General features: G+C 36.7%; 1 protein-coding gene across 4 annotated transcripts in view; it reads left to right on the top strand.

Moving 5' to 3' along the window:
• LOC143857729 (structural maintenance of chromosomes protein 2-1-like) overlaps positions 1-16970 on the top strand; it is a 66666-nt gene that overhangs the window by 10146 nt on the left and 39550 nt on the right. For 3 of the 4 annotated variants that reach the window (XR_013238742.1, XR_013238741.1, XM_077368187.1), the window contains exons 8-9: positions 4069-4131; positions 14774-14865. Coding sequence is in view for 2 of the 4 variants with exons in the window: in XM_077368187.1 (XP_077224302.1) it covers positions 4069-4131; positions 14774-14865 (155 nt within the window). In the remaining 2 variants the exon portion in view is untranslated. The remainder of the gene's footprint in view (positions 1-4068; positions 4132-14773; positions 14866-16970) is intronic. The other variant, XM_077368188.1, reaches the window with a different exon arrangement.

Genomic DNA, 16970 nt, shown 5'->3' with positions numbered 1-16970 from the left:
TTTCTCCCACCAGGCCAGCAAAGGTGAGTCTCACCTCCCCATTTTTAGTGTCTAATAATGATACCTCCAATGCCGGCTTCTCTTCAGGTTTCCCCAAATTTATCTGTCAAAATTCATCTTGATGATCCACATTGGAGGAGGCCTCCACTTAGGGATTACCTTGAACTTGGGAGCAATAGATTTGCTGCAATATTTCTACTTTCCCATTCCACTGATCTGCCTATCGCTCTCTCTTGGGCTCCTCTACACTAGGTGTTCTTCTGAAAATCCTTTCATTCCTTTCCTTCCAAATGGTTTGTAAACAAGGTGCAAGACAGAGACTCCACAACCACCTTCCCCTCATTGACCATGTCTGAACTTTCCAAGCTGGAACGAAGGAATCGATTGATTTCAGTCTCATCCAATGGCATCCAAACATGAAACACATGTGGGCCGAAAACTCTGCCGCAAATGGGCAATGGATGAGGAGGTGGTTTATTGTTTCTTCAGCATTATAGCACACGCTGCATATATTCTGTAACCTCTAATTTCTGTTGACTAGGTGATCGATGGTGAGAATTTTATCTTGCCCTGCTGTCCAACAAAATGCAATCTCTTGGTGGGGCCTGAATGGACCGCAGATTCACCATCTTAGAACCTTCTGCTTGCATTCCCGTAAGAGCTAAATACATATATTTAAAGGTAAAACTCTTCATTTGGTGTTTGATTCCTTATCATATGATATTTGCTGTGCTGTCTCACAAAAAAGTTGCTCAACATACCATCAAGGAAGCAACTGAATTTATTTCCCAGTCCAGGAAGTCTCTTCTAAAAGTCGGAGACCAACTTTTCAACTTACCTCTTCATCTGATTGTTTTAGCTGAGAACTTAACAAAGCCTCTTTATCAGTAGTAAGTCTGAATATCAATAGAAAAACAGACTTGAGAGGTGTGCTGCTACACCATTTATCCTTCAAAACTCACTGATATGAGATAACAAAGGGAAATAAATAATTTGTTTTATATATATAAAGATCCCTTTGTCCCTTGGTTGTCCCCTTCTAATTAAAGACATGAAATACCTAGTAGTTGCTATTTTTCTTCCTACTACAATCATAGAAACTCTATTAAAATGGAAACACCCTTAACAACTAGACTTTCTAAATCATAAAACTTTGTAAAAGAGAAACCCTTCTAAAGCAACCAACTTAACTTCGAAACATCATTCCTTCTAATATAAACATTTCTAGAAAAAAACAAAACTTCTAAAATGTAATTACTTTCTAAAATTGCATACATAGGATGCTCTCCTCCTCCCCAATTAAAGTCGCCTAGCCTTGTTTAGACGTCCCATTTGTCATTCAGCCCAAAATATCCGTCTGGTTTGTTGATATGGCAATTCTGTGAATTTACAGAATTGCCATTGGAAATTTTGAAGTCATAATTGACCCTTTTATCCTCTTCTCTGGTAGGTTCTAAGCTCCTTATCACTAACCCTTTTGTTATCCCCTACTCATTATCTGAACCATTTAAGGAAAGTATTTTTAGAAGTCATAATTGGCCCTTTCTTCCTCTTCCCTGGTAGGGTTTAGGCTCCCTGTCACTCCTTATTGTTCTCCATTACCCAATATCTGACCCATTTAAGGAAAGTATCTGTTATGCAATCGACATGACTGCAAATTGCAGACCCTTGACCTATCCCTAGCCTTCGTGAACTGCAGTTATTTCTTTCGATGCCATATTTCCTTCAGATGACTGCTCTCCCATTTAAGGAAAGTATCTGTTATGCAATCAGCATGACTGCAAATTGCAGACCCTTGACCTATCCCTAGCCTTCGTGAATTGCAGTCATTTCTTTCGATGCCATATTTCCTTGAGATGACTGCTCTCCATAAGCTCAATTCCTCCTCCCCAGGCCTCCAAAGCCATTTCCTTCGAAGAACTCAGTTCATCTCCTTACCCTTAGACCTCTAATGTAGAATAAATCTATCATTAGCAATTCCTATGCTCTGATACCAAAATTTTAGATGTGAGTGCTCTCCAATTTGATCACAAGATCTGAAATTTATCAGTCCTGAACAATCTTCTCCCAGTTTTCAATCAACAATATATGTGTGCTGAATTTTGGATCCAAACAAATACCAAGATAACACAGTTTCAGCCCTCTGTATGATTAAATATTCTTCTTGAAGATTAAACCAGTTTTAATAAAAAAATTGTAGAAATAATTTTTTCTGGATTTTACTATCCTTGATGTAACCAAAATCAGTCACAATAATGACATTGAAAGCCCTAGACATGGATAGTTACACCTGTATGTCTCTCTTGAAGAACCGGGACACGCGGAGCTCTATCGATTGAACCTCAAATCTTCAATTTTCAAGTCTGAAATTTCTGCACACGAGAAAGAAATAAGCAGAAAATAGAAGCTACATAACCAGTCCTATTATTTTTCTCCCAAAAGCAATTCGTCCACCCAAAAGAGGTGTTACATTGATATATATGACACTTTGACTAAACCCTAAACATAAGAAAAGGACTTATCTTTCTCTCCAAATCCTACGACTTCTGTTCCTCTTTTGGACATGTCCAAAAGCTCCTAGAAAATAGACGTTTTTTAGTCCCTCAAATTTGTGACTTCCTCCCCTTTTAAAACTTTGCAACCAACTACAAGTAGACCTCACTTTTTAACTTAAGTGACTTGTAAACAATGTCAGGCCCCATTCTAGCCTTAGTGGCTTGACTTGTATTTAAATACAGCTTTTGAAATAAAACATCACCTATTGACATACCATGTGAGGTCCATTTTCATGGGACTGAAACCTCTCCCCCCTTGCATTTGTTATTTCAAGTCGTTTGAGAGGACGAACTACATCAACCTCCTTCCCGGTTGGGTTTGCAAACCGATTCCCATGCTACATCTCTCTCTCTCTCTCTCTCTCTCTCTCTCTCTCACACACACACACACACACACACACACACACACACACAAAGAGACGCCATTGTCCTTTCCAAGTTAACAACTTTTGTTCAAATATTTCCTTCACTGAGCTCCAAAGAGCCTTACCTGGCTTGCCAACCCATAATGGGAAACCAAGATAGAAGTTAGGTAACTCTGATTTGCCACAACCTAGAATAGCTGAAAGGTTTCCTACCAAACTGTCACGGTGTCACCCACCTTCACTCACATCACTAACTCCCTCATAGGATAGCTTTGAGACTTCAAGCTCGTTACATCGAGGCACCACAAAATACCAGTGTGTTACTTGCAAATTGTAATTATCATTTCCCTTTATCAATTATAATCTCCTTTTTTTTAATAAATTTTTATACATATAATTATAAAGACTTCTCCTTAGTTTAATATTGCTAGTAAATTTCTAATAAATTCTAGAGAAAAGGCTTTTCTGATAGTGACTATAGAAAACCTTTGTCAATAATATCTTGCTAAGGTAAGTTGTACAGAGAATGATTTATAATTATGGGGTACATTTTATCAGTGAGCCTCTACCAAAAAAAAGGCTCATAGTTGATTCGTAAGCTGCAATAGTTGATGGTAAGGTTAGAATCCCTGGATATTGAATATGACTCATGCAATATTATATATTAAAATATAGAAGGGTTTGATGGCTGAGGCCATTACGATATTAAAAATGTTCTTAGCTATATCTACCAAATTCCCTTGATTTAGAGTTATACTAGTAAAAAGGAAGGCAATGATGCATGCACATGGAAAAAATGTGTGTGTGTGTGTGTGTGTGTGTGTGAGAGAGAGAGAGAGAGAGAGAGAGAGAGAGAGAGAGAGAGAGAGAGAGAGAGAGAGAGAGACCTTAATCTTAAGATTAAGTTCATCTAACGGAAATCAAAGTTAGTGTCCTTAATGTTGGTGTGTCTGTACGGTGAAAGAATTATATATACATAGATATAAACATACATTCACATGCATATACTTATTGGAATGATGATGAACAGTTTTCAATCTTTTATTCATATATGATCATAATTGGTGTATGACTTGATTGACATGTGGATGACCTATGCTTGAACGTGATGCTACTTCTTTCTAAATATGAGTTGATGTATATTGCAGCTTGCAATGGCTTATGTCTTTGGGTCAACATTTGTTTGTAAAACTCTTGATGCCGCAAAGGAGGTATGCTTATCTCGGATGCCCATTTATCTTTACTCCTCATATAGATAGGTTGAGTTTCATTTGCCCAGCTCTAGAAACGATTTGTAGGAGATGCTACAATTCTCCATCTAATGAGTTTGGGCGTGGTAAGTGGTAACCCATTCCTTTCAACGTATTTTGGAGGCGTCTTTTATGTTGCTATCGATTGGCTAGTTCTAGAAATGATGTGTAGGAGATACTACAATTCTTCATCTAATAAGTATGTGCTAGGTAACCATGTCCTTTCAACATATTTTGAAGGTGTGTCTTTTATGATGCTTCGTGTTTCTATTGACTTGCTTAATAGTGGCATGTGATTTATAAATTACTTGACCCTACAAAGCTAGTTCTACGCCACTCATTTATATGTATTAACACCTATGATTTGGCCGACACTTCGAATTTATTGCTGACTCACGTGTCCTGCCATGTCCGACACGACACGTGTGTCCACACGTGTCGGCACTCCTTTGGACACTTTTACTTGTATTGCTGAAGTGTTAGACTTAATGTGGGTGTGTGGACATGTTTTTGTATGGTGTCAAGTGTGGCATTCTGTTTTTTTATTGAATATTGTGTTTACCTCATTTGGACAACGCGTATCCATGTCGAAACTGGACAGATGAATCCATATCCACAAATCAGGATTACATATACTTTCTATTTTAGCTGTGTCCCCGTTTCTAAAGTTTGGGGTTTTGCCGTGTCTGACACTCGTGTCCGTGTCCACAAATCATAGATTAACACAAAATTAGGCATTATATGTATTTATTGAGGAACTTTTTATCTTTAAAAAAAAGCATATATCTAATTAGATATTCTAACACTTGATGGTACATTGGATAGATGTCAGAGATCTTTGACGTCTTGCGCTCTCGCGCGTGTACACTATGTGACATGTGCATATATTATGAGTTGATGTTTGCAAGTTGCAACCTTCTATTGGCCATTCCACCCTATTTCATCTATCTTTTACTTGTATTAAAATGTTTTTCTTGAATGGCCAAAAGGCCATTCTGACTCTTTGGTCTTATGAAATGAGAGAACAATGAAGACAAATCAATAGGTAAAAAATAGCTTGGTGCTCTAATGAGGTGTATTCAGACTAGATTACGAGTTTATGATGTAACTAGGCCAAAGAAACCACATGGACTTGCCTCGGTGATGGAACAGGGCCAAGAAGTTTGATTTTTTAATGGAATAACCAGGCAATTCCAAATTTGGGTGGTACCATCTCTTTGAGTAAAATAGGCACATTGATGGGACTCATTGGTTGGATTTTGTAAGAACCGGTAAAATAGATATATATATATATATATATAAATATAAAAATGGCCTCATAGGTGGGTAATCATCGGTCATTACTCATTTTCCCCAAGTTAATCGGGCATGAGGACATCTGGCATAATGGGGCGTACACGATTCGAACCCAAGTCTAAGCTAAGATTGAACGGCTTCCTACCACTAAGCCACCGCCCCAGATGTCAACAAAAACGGAATAGATATATATATATGTTAAAAATTTCCAATAGTCACTATTCACAATAGTCACTATGCGAGATTACTATGCAGAAACACTATGCAAGTTCACTATTGAGATACACTATTTAAAAGTATTATTCACAGTAGGACCCACCGAGTACTATTTACAAACGGGTCCCACCATCAGTAGGTCCCACATCAGCGGGCCCCACACCCGCAGGTCCCACATCAGCGGGCCCCACATCAGCGGGCCCCACACAAGTAGGTCCCACACAAGCGGGTCCCACATCAGCGGGTCCTACCAACAGTAGGTCCCACAACAAGTAAGTCCCACACAATAATTCAAGTTACTATTCAAGCAAATAAACTAATAATATAATAATTCAAGTTACTATTCATGCAAATAAAATAATAAATAAAATAATAATATAATAATTCAGGTTAAGGCTATAAATAGAGGCTCGCAGACGAGGAAAAAAAAAAAAAGAGAAAGAGAGAGGAAGAGAAGAAGAAGAAAAAGAAAAAGGAAATCTGAGAGAGAAGAAGGAAAAGGAAATCAGAGAGAAGAAGGAAAAGGAAATCTGAGAGAGGAGAAGGAAAAGGAAATCTGAGAGAGGAGAAGGTAAGTCTGTCAATAGTTATTTATTTACACAGTGAAATATCGGTGATATGGTTGGTTCTACCACCTATGGATAAAGCGTGCATATGAGGCGATAACTCGCTATCGATTATGCAAACTTTATCATCATATTTGAACGGTGAAATGCTCGCATAGTAACCGTAAAGTAAACTGTAAAGAAAGAAAGGCGAAGGTCAATAGTTATTTATTTAAACAGTGAAATATCGGTGATATGGTTGGTTCTACCACCTATGGATAAAGCTTGCATATGAGGCGATAACTCGCTATCGATTATGCAAACTTTATCATCATATTTGAACGGTGAAATGCTCGCATAGTAACCGTAAAGTAAACTGTAAGGAAAGAAAGGCGAAAAAAAGCGAACTGCTGAGCATAGTAGCCAAAGAATGGTGGCCCACATGAATAGTAACATGCGGGGCCCACATGAAGTAATATGCGGGCCCACATGAAGGAGTAACATGCGGGGCCCACATGAATAGTAACATGCGAGGCCCACATGCATAGTAATATGCGGGGCCCACATAAATAGTGCATACTGGACAGAAAGGACATGAATTTGATAAAACTTAGAATTATTTACAGGTTAATCATTCCTATTCTTGTTGGGACTTTTCGGTTACTATCTTCACTCAGAAATTAAAAAGGCAGGTGACAGCTAGACCTTGTCTTGTAATGGTATTCAATATAATTGTCTATGCAATGTAGCTCTGCTTATAAATTGCCTGATAAATACCTGCTTAGTGAATTTATACTCGCTTGCCTGGAATCAAATGAATTGAAATGAATGCAGGAAGAAAGGCAAAGGTAAGTAATTGCATACATGTTGCATACATGGGGAAAGTGAAGGGGAACTTAAGGGTGTGGTGGAATCATCCTGGGACCTAAGGTCCAAAGGCCAACGCGAGAAGCGTGTACTGCCTTTCGTTGGCAAACCAACCAAAAAGGGAAAGTATCCCCGAGGGATAGTATCCCCGGCTCGGCAAATGCGAGACCGTAATCCAAGTCCATAACGTCACTACCTTCAGACAGGGGTAGTGGGTAGCCGTGCGGCAAGGACACCGGCAGAAAAAAAATAAAATAAAATGAAAAAGTCAGAAAAGAACTGACAGAAAAATAAATGGGGGAAAAGCCGGATGTACCTGGGGAATGTGCTGTCTCATAATTATTGCATGCATAGCATACATTGAAATTATTGTCATTCCTTTTATTTATATTGCCATGGGCATTGTAATCTTTATTATATTGTTTCTAGACATTATTGAGGATGTGGATTATATTGTATGCACTGTTATTATTGTCTCTTTTACTTTGCTCGGTCTCTGGATGACCCTGCTCTGACGTTGATTCCTCCACCACAGGGGTTGAGGCATTAGATAGCGGAGCATTTGCAAATGAAGGAACCATGGGATAAGGGACTGTGTGATCAGAGAGTTTGTTCCTGAGTTTTTACATTTTGACGCCTTGCGTCATTTACCATGTCTATCAATACTTTGTTATGATAAGACATCTTTCAGTTGTAATAAGATTCTATCGTGGTTGATGCTTGTATAAAAAAAAAAAAAAAATAGTTACATGATTTTTGCTTTCTTTTGCTCGTAGCGACTCGTCGGAAATCGGGTCGTTACAGATTTTTTTTGGTGAACATGGTCTTAAAATTCCACTGACATATATGGGTTTCAGCCGACCTGTGTCAACTTCTATGGGAACGAAATTCGATGTTTAATTCCTTACTATATACCCACATACAAAATCCTATATATCCAAAAAATATCAATGTCAATTCCATTAATAAGATGAGTAAGTTGAAAGTTAAAAGAAATGACAAGATCATCAGCTTTCAAAACATGTGGAATATCTATGTTTAGAACGAACCTTACTATTCCAGAAATGCGCGACAACAGATGTCACTAAGTATTTGATCTTGTTAAGCCATCGTGGGTGGTTGTCTTGCTTATATGATGATTTCTAGGTGTGTATTTGTGCTTATTCTAGCATTTCCTGAAGTTCCGTATTAAATTTCCATTGTTTCCATGTTTGTTCATAAACTTCCATGATTTTTCCAAGATTTCCATGGAGTTCCATAGACTTCCATGAAGTACTTCCACTACCGTGGGGACTAGAGTCTGGGAGTGTTTAAAGTATAAAAGATTAAATAACACCATCTCTAACAGTTTAAGCTTTTGGAGTAACTGGTAGTTTCCCATGGTATCAAAGGTCAAGGCGTGGTAACCCCGGTTTGCCTCCGAGGGCAGAAATGTCCCTCGGAGAAGATCTCGGAAAACCCGGTGTAGTATCTTGTGGTTCCCACGTTGCCGCCGCGTAGAAGGGCGAGATTGCCCACGTTGCTTCCACGTGGAGGGGGAGATTGTTGGGGTTCCACGCAAAAGCAAATATCCCACATCAGATAAGTGAAGTGGATGGGGATGGGTTATAAGGGAATGGGCCCCCTCCCTCTAACGGCTAGCTTTTAGGGGTGAGTTCTACCCCATTAAATTCCCAACAAATGGTATCAAAGCCAAAGGTCCTGAGTTCAAGCCTTCTCAATAGCAACAATCACATGCAATGGCCAAGCCCAAAAGAGGGGCCACATGCGCCAAGTGTAGGCCAAACCGAAAAAGAGGGGCCACACGTTAGGGGGAGTGTTAAAGTATAAAAGATTAAATAACACCATCTCTAACACCTTAAGCTTTTGGAGTAACTGGTAGTTTCACAGGCAGAAATCAAGGTTTGATTCCATGGACAATAGTAAAAGAAGATGAAAAAATTGATCTCCCTGTCGTGGCTCTTATCTCATCAGTCCATGGCTTTGAATTGCCCGCTTTCTTATCTGGTTGCATCTCCATATTTTCAAGTTGGGTCTTTGGCCATGGAGATCGACCTCCTTGAAAATGCAGTTTTCCATGACCAGTAGTAGATTTCCCAACTTGAGGTTCTCCTTCTGTTGTTCTTTGTTTAGATACAACCCATAAGTTGGGACTTCCGAAGCTGCTTTTATGGCGAGTTTTGAAAACCCCCAAAGGGTTTTTTGGATGTTTCGGAAAAAAATAAAATGCATGAAAGCGGTCAAGTAGATAGAAAAGTAGGTTTCAATATCATTTATTGTGATATTATCCAATATTTTCTCTATACACTTATATATCAGTGTATACTTTATACAACACATACTTTATGATTCCAATATAATATAAATCCAATACATTTTCGTATATGCATTTTGTATTATATATATTATATAAATGAAATTCTTATGATTATAAAAAATGCAGCACATTTTTGGGATGCTTGTTTTGGAGCCTAATTTCATATAAATTATCGTACCAAATTGCACAATTAGGAAAACATATATTGCAAATCCTTTGTCATAAATGCTAAATGTCAGTGTGACGTTTCAGCACACAGACAATAAATATATGTCCATTTTACATCAAATATAGCACAAATTGTATTTTCATCATGAATAGAAAATTGAACTAGCTAAGTCTGTAAAATACATCATCCATTTAAAATATGTTCATGTATTGAAATTGTCAAAGTTCTTGTAAAATAGGTCTTTAAGTTGTTATCGGATGAGATTACTTCTTATTTTTGCTTGTTTTCTTTTATTTGAAGATTGTTCTTAGGCATTTTTTTTATAAAAAAGGTTCTTGTTCCTTTTGAAAAGAAAAGTGACAATTGAAATGCTACTTTTGCATTTTTTCACACAAAGTTGTAATTTGTTAGAAAAGCTTTGTGTTGTGTTTCGAGTTTCGACAACATTATGATTTTTCTTTGGAAGTTCCTGAAAGCACTTAGTTTCGAGAGTGTGAGAAGTGACATAGGAGCAAAATCATGGAGTGGTCTGAAAATGAGAAACTGCAAGTTGACATGAAGCAAGTATTACACCTCATAGGAAGCAAACATGAATTGTATTGAAAGAGATTGGGTTATAAATTGGTCAGGAGGAAGGGCAGACGTAGGTTAGGGTTACAAGTGGTAAAGAGGACTTCATGGATGGTTAAGATTACAAGTTTAATGGATTTATAGTTTTACAAGTTTTATACTTGTAGGTTTAATGATTATTTTTTGGAAAAATATCCACATATGGTTTATTTGAAAAGATGAGTTTTTTAAAATCGAAATACATTCCTTTGGTATTATTAGAAGGGGAAACCTTGCTTTTAGGAATAATAATCACCTAAGTAGGAAGCCTACGCTTAATTAAGAGGAAGAGTCTAGGAATCAAGCTTTCCCTCAATTTGGGAAGGGAGAAGAATTTAGCTTCCAAAGCATGCTTCCGTGGAAGCGAGCTTCCCACTCAACTAGGATGCTTATACTAAGCATCGTTAGTAAATATGGTGATAAACCTTTTAGTCTTGGTCCAAAGAAGAGTCATGGCCATATCCTTAATTTATGCCACCTTTCCTTTATGTTTATAAATACATTACTTTTGTTTTTAAAATATGGATGAAAGTGGTCGAATGGATAGAAAAGGGGATTAAGTATCATTTATTGCCATATTGATATTATCCATTATTTTTGCTATACATTTTTATATCAGAGTTTATACAATGCATACTTTATGATATATTATCCCAATATACTAATATACTATATATCTAATTAAATTTTTTTATATTCATTTTATGGTATTTTATCCATTTGTACAGTATATCTAATAATTTTTTTTGATATTCATTTTGTAAAATTTATAATGTGCATTATCTTTGTAAAAAATGTACTACATAAAATTGTATGTTCATTTTGTTATATTTATAATGGGGCATTGATTTTTTCGCACCCCTTGAAGGATAATGCGCCCCCCTTTTAATGAGATTTGGCAAAGAAAAGCGTAGAAGTCTGCCCACAATTCACGTTAAAAGGGGCGCATTATCCTACAGGGTGTGCGAAAAAATCATCTCCCTTATAATGTGCATTATCTTAGTAAAAAATGTAGGATATTGTGGGGATGCATGTCTTAATCTTATCTTAACCTTTAATTTTCTAATACATTTATTATTTGAAGTCTGTCATATTAAATGGTTAGTTTATACCCATTGCGTATCCATGTATTCTCCATTTCACCGAATACAATTTAAACTCTTTGTATCATTGTCTAATATCTATGCATGTCTTATTGCTCAAATAATTTACTTGTTTTAGAGTTTAGTTTGATTTAGCAGAGCACATTGTACAATTAGGACAACATGTGTCAAAAATCATGCATACTAAATGTTAAACATCCTTTCAGTACTCACACAATAAATATATGTCCATTTTACGCCAAATATAGCACAAATTGTATTTTCATAGTGAATCAATGTTTGAAACAAGCTATGGCTGTAAAATTCATCATACATTTATCAAATGTTGATGTATTTAAAGTGTCGAAGTTCATGTAAAATAGGTCATCAACTTGTTATGTGCTAAAGTTATCGTGCTACCTAATTTTTTTTTCTTTTATTTGGGGATTGTTCTCAGGTCTTTTCTAGACAGAGCTTTTGTTCCTTCTGAAAAAATAACAATTCAAAGCTTACTCGCATTTCACACAAATTTGTAATATGTTCCAACCAACATTTTGTGTTGTGTTCTACCAATGTTATGATTCTTTGTAAGTTCCTTATAGAGTACTTAGTTGTAGGAGTGGGAAGAGAGTGCGAAAACAATGCTGAAAGTGAGGGATCTAAAAAAGAGAAAATGCAGGTAATGAAAGGCTCGGAGTAAAGAAGGAACGATGTGTGAAGCATCATCGGAAGTCGACATGAAACATGTAATTAGCCTTGTAGGAAGCAAACACAAAGTGTATAGATAGTGATTGTGTTATAAATAGGTTAGGGAGGAAAGGCTAGTGTAGTTTAGGGTTACAAGTAGTAAAGAGATCTTCATGGATGAATTTATAGTTTTTACATGTTTTATACATGTAGGTTTAATGTTTAGTTTTTGGAAAATGATCTTAATAAATTTTATTTGAAATTCAAGATGAGTTTTTCAAGTTAAGTGTACTCCTTGTGCATTTTCTGAAGGAGAAAACACTCTTTTTAAGAGAAATTATTACCTAAATAGGAAGCGTACACTCAAGAGGAAGCATCTAGAAAGCAAACTTTCCGTAAATTTTGGGGAGCGAAAAGAATTTAGATTCCGAAGCGAGCTTATGTGAAAGCTAGCTTCCCACCTAAGTAGTAAGCTTCTTATAACCATGATTAGTATCCACTATTTAAAAAAAAAAAAAACCATGGCTAGTACTTATGATGATAAACCTTTTACTCTTGGTCCAAAGGAAAATCATGACTATGTCCATAATTTAAGCCACTTTCTTTTATGCATATAAATATACTAGATTTTTTTTAAATACAGATGAAAATGGGCAAATGGATGGAAAAGGGGGTTTAAGCATCATTTATTATTTGATCCACTATTTGCTCTTTACATTTATATATCATAGTTTATATAATGCATACTATATTGTATATGATTCCAATATATTATAAAACCAGTACTTTTTTTGCATATGTATTATGTAGTATTTATTATGTCCGTCAAATTGTTATCATTGTAAAAAATGTAGTTTACTTTGGAGATGCTAATCTAAACCTTATTTTCTAAAACATCTATTATTTGAAGTCTTTCATATTAAGTGGTGGATTTATACCCATTGCATAGCCATATATTTTCCATTTCAGTGAATCCAATATATCAGTGTGTAACATCTGTGCATGTATTAATATTCAAATAATTTACTTGTGTCTGAGACTGATAAGATTTAAATTATTGGAGGCTGATTGGAGAACTTTGCACTGTGAGGAAAACATGTATCGAAAATCCTACATAGTAAATGTTAAACATCAGGGTGGCCTTTCAGCACACAACCAATAAATATGCATCCAATTTACACCAAACACAAATTGTATTTTCATAATGAATCGATAATTGAAGCAAGCTAGGGCCGTAAAATACATCATACATTTGTCATATGTTAATGTATTTAGAATTTCAAAGTTCATGTAAAAGGGTCCTTAACTTGTTATGTGATTAAACCTATGATTTGTGGACACGGACACGGGTGTCGTGTGTCGACACGGACACAGAGTGTCGGACACGGCAACTCCTCAAAATCTAGAAACGGGGACACGGCTGGGGATTAGAATACTTAATTTATTTTATCCCAAAATCTGTTTTCATCTTGCTGTTTTTCAGCATACATTACAAAAGGAAAGCACCATGTTTACTCTTTGTAAAAGGGAAGTGATAAATTTACCCCCCTTTTTTTAACTTAGGACAGCCCCCCTCTAGTGTATTTATGTCTACATCTTGCTGTTTTTCAGCATACATTACAAAAGGAAAGCACCACGTTTACTATTTTGTAAAAGGGAAGTGATAAATTTACCCCCCCTTTTTTATTTAGGGCAGCCCCCCTCTAGTGTATTTATGTCTAATCTTTTATACTAGAGGGGCTGTCTGAAGTAAAAAAGGGGGTGAATATATCATATTCCTTTGTAAAATCTCTTTCCATATATGTTAGTCCCACACTGGTCGAATGAATCTGACCCAAGGTCCCATCTTTGTTGTGCTTTTTCTCCTGCAGTTGAAGTTTTAATAGCTCTGTTGGGAACTGTAACAGTCAGTGGAAAAAGCTTTAATATAGATAACAAATCATCTTTGATATTAACACCCTTCTTTGTTTTACTTTTCTCCAAAGGTCTTAATAGCTCTTTTGGGAACTGTAACAACCAGTGAAAAAACATTAATAAAGATGACACTGCCAGTATTGATGAAATCCATTCTGCTTCCAACTGGTATGAAAGCAGACATACAAAGCAGCTATCCATCACCAAACTTTTCAGGCCTCTTAGTGTCAGTTTGTTGATGGGAAATATGGGAAAAGAGAGGAGATGAATTGGAGAAAAGTGAGTTGAAGAAGACTCCCCCTCACTTATGTATTTATATAAAGGGAAGAAAAGTACAATGACAACTATGCCCTTAGGCAAATACACTATCCAACAAAGCTAAAGCCAACGTCTTCAGATCTACTATCTTTATCTCTAGCTCTGCGACATTAAGAAACGTGTTCACTCACGTGTCGACACGTGTCGACACACGTGTTGGTGTTGACAAGTGTCGGCATGGGTTGATTCTAAAAAATCAACGTGTCCACGAATCATAGGATTAAACCTATCACACTACATATTTTTGCTTGCTTCTTTTATTTGCTGATTATTCTTAGATCTTTTCTAGACAAGGCTTTTGTTAGTTCAGAAAAAGAAAAAGAAACAATTCAAAGGCTACTTCTTTCAATTTGTTACACGAATTTGTAATCAGTTCCAGCAACATTATATGTTGTGTTCCGGCAACACTATCAATTTTCTTTGGGAATTCCTTAAATAATTATTACTTTTGGGATAAACCTTTTACTCTTGTTGAAAGAAAAATAAGTTTTGAATTTAAGTTAGCAAACCATATATATGGAAGTAGCTATTTATTCTAAAATTTGCATAGTTTATATTTTCATCTTTGATCTATTTGGTGCAGGTTGCCTTTAATAGAGACGTCTTCACAACAAGTGTAACTCTAGAAGGTGATATTTTTGAGCCAAGTGGTTTCCTTACTGGCGGTGCTCGCAAGTAAGTCATTAATGTGGTATTTCTTCTAGATTACATTGTTTGTGTTGATACATTTTCGTTATGTTTGTCAAGTAGTTCATCGTTTTTATTGCTTCCAATCATATTTTGGATTTTCATCAAACAGCACGTGATAGTTTCTTATTGATATTCAATCTATCGACATTTATCTTTGCAAGCATTCAGATTAAGGGAAATCCCTTTTGTTTCTATATCTATATAGAATATAAGAACACAAACAATCCAGGATAGGGGTTGAGAAAATAAGAAAATATAGAAGAAAGAGAGAAAATTAAAGGATGAGAGGGGAAGGACAGGTTTTGAGGTTGAGAGAACTGTTCAATACATCATCATTACTTTTCTGTTATGCTTTACTATTATAGTATGAGGAAATTACATACTTTTTTTTGAAGTCTCAAGAAATTACATACTATGCCACTCATAAGCGAGAAAAACATAAAATGACTATTAAAAAAATAAATAAGAAATAACAATAAATCAACATAAATAAACTTTAACAATATTAATGTTAAGTTAACAAAAAGCTCGGACCAAAATGCTTGTACAATGTTATACAAATGCTAATTAGAAAAGCTTACACAAAATGGCAATACTATCCTTGATAATTTAAATTTCTATAAAATAGTGTCCCCTCAAGTAGGGCTGGCAACGGGGCAGGTCGGGGCCGGATGTTGGGGTCCCCTACTCCTTCCCCTCTGCGGGGAATTTTCCCCCTCCCCTTCCCCTCCCCACTGCGGGGATGGTGGGGAATCCCCCTCCCCTCCCCACGGGAAATATCTAATCCCCATCCCCTCCCCTTCCCCGCCCCGCATCCTTCGGGGACAGTCACTTTACTTTGTTAAATGTTAGGTTTAAAACTAAAGATTTGCTAGGGACAATCATTTCAGGCATGTTGTGGCTTGGCTGTTGCATGTGAGAGTAGCCACACAACCCACATAGGCTAAGATTTTGTCTTATTCATTTTATTAACTTGGGGACAAAGGTGGTTGCTCTCAGATTGATTTAATTGATCAGTAGTCCCTAGCAGATCCCTAATTCCCAATCCCACTTGCCAAAAAGTACTGTACGTGCCACACCATAGGAAGATCCAAACCGTCCATTTGATGGGCACACATACTACCATAGGCATAGGATGATCCAAACCTTCCACTTGATGGGCACATTGTAGGATAATCCAAACTGTCCATTTGATGGGCCACAACGTAAATAGGTTGTGGCCCAAAAATCATTTCCATAGGATAATCCCAACCCTCTGATCTACAGAGGAATTGCATATTATGGTACCTTCTATAGATCAGAGGGTTGCAATCATCCTATAGAAATGATTTTTGGGCCGCACTCTATTTACGTTGTGGCCCATCAAATGGACGGTTTGGATGATCTATGGTGTGGCCTGTAAAGTACTTTTAAATTGTAGCCTATCAAATGGACGGTTTGGATCATCCTATGGTGTAGCCCATACATAACTTTTTGAAAAATAATGGACTATAGGAGCGCACACCATATAAAATCTCATCACTCATCAGAGAGATGTTGCCTTTATTTGGGGGAGGGAAATTTTCAAAGAATTTAATGTTGCCTTACAGTGATGGTTCAATGGAGAGATTTTAGGGATTTCTAAGGGTAATATACTAATATAATGAGGGACAATGCCCAATGGATTATGGGTAAAAGAAAACATAAAAAGCTATTTCAGGGACAAAACTGTACTAATGGAAATTATGAAAATTTTGGGGGAATCTTGTAGATATGTTTTGATCCAAAGGGTTTCTAGTAGTTTTCCCAAAAAAAAAAAAACACTTAAAAAAATACAAGAAAAAAATGGCATTAATGCGGGGCAGGGCGAACTCCATCCCCTTCTCCGCACCGGGGAATTTTTTAAATCCCCTTCCCCACTCAAATCGGGGAATCCCCACCCCAAGCGGGGCGGATCCCCGCTTTTCCGGGTGAAATTGCTAGCCCTACCCTCAAGCTTATGCATGAATATTGCTTATTGCCAACTTGTCCATTTTGAAGTTTAACCTTCCTTTATTTGCATTTTCCAAGAGTTATATATTTATTTGTAGATTACTTTTCTTGCTCGTGGT

This window comes from Tasmannia lanceolata, unplaced genomic scaffold (genome assembly GCF_043159265.1).
Source record: "Tasmannia lanceolata isolate RefF3 unplaced genomic scaffold, GAP_Taslan_0.1 ptg000025l, whole genome shotgun sequence".
Classification (NCBI taxonomy): domain Eukaryota; kingdom Viridiplantae; phylum Streptophyta; class Magnoliopsida; order Canellales; family Winteraceae; genus Tasmannia; species Tasmannia lanceolata.
Note: the sequence above shows the minus strand (reverse complement) of the source record. Positions and strands in the feature narration are given on the sequence as shown.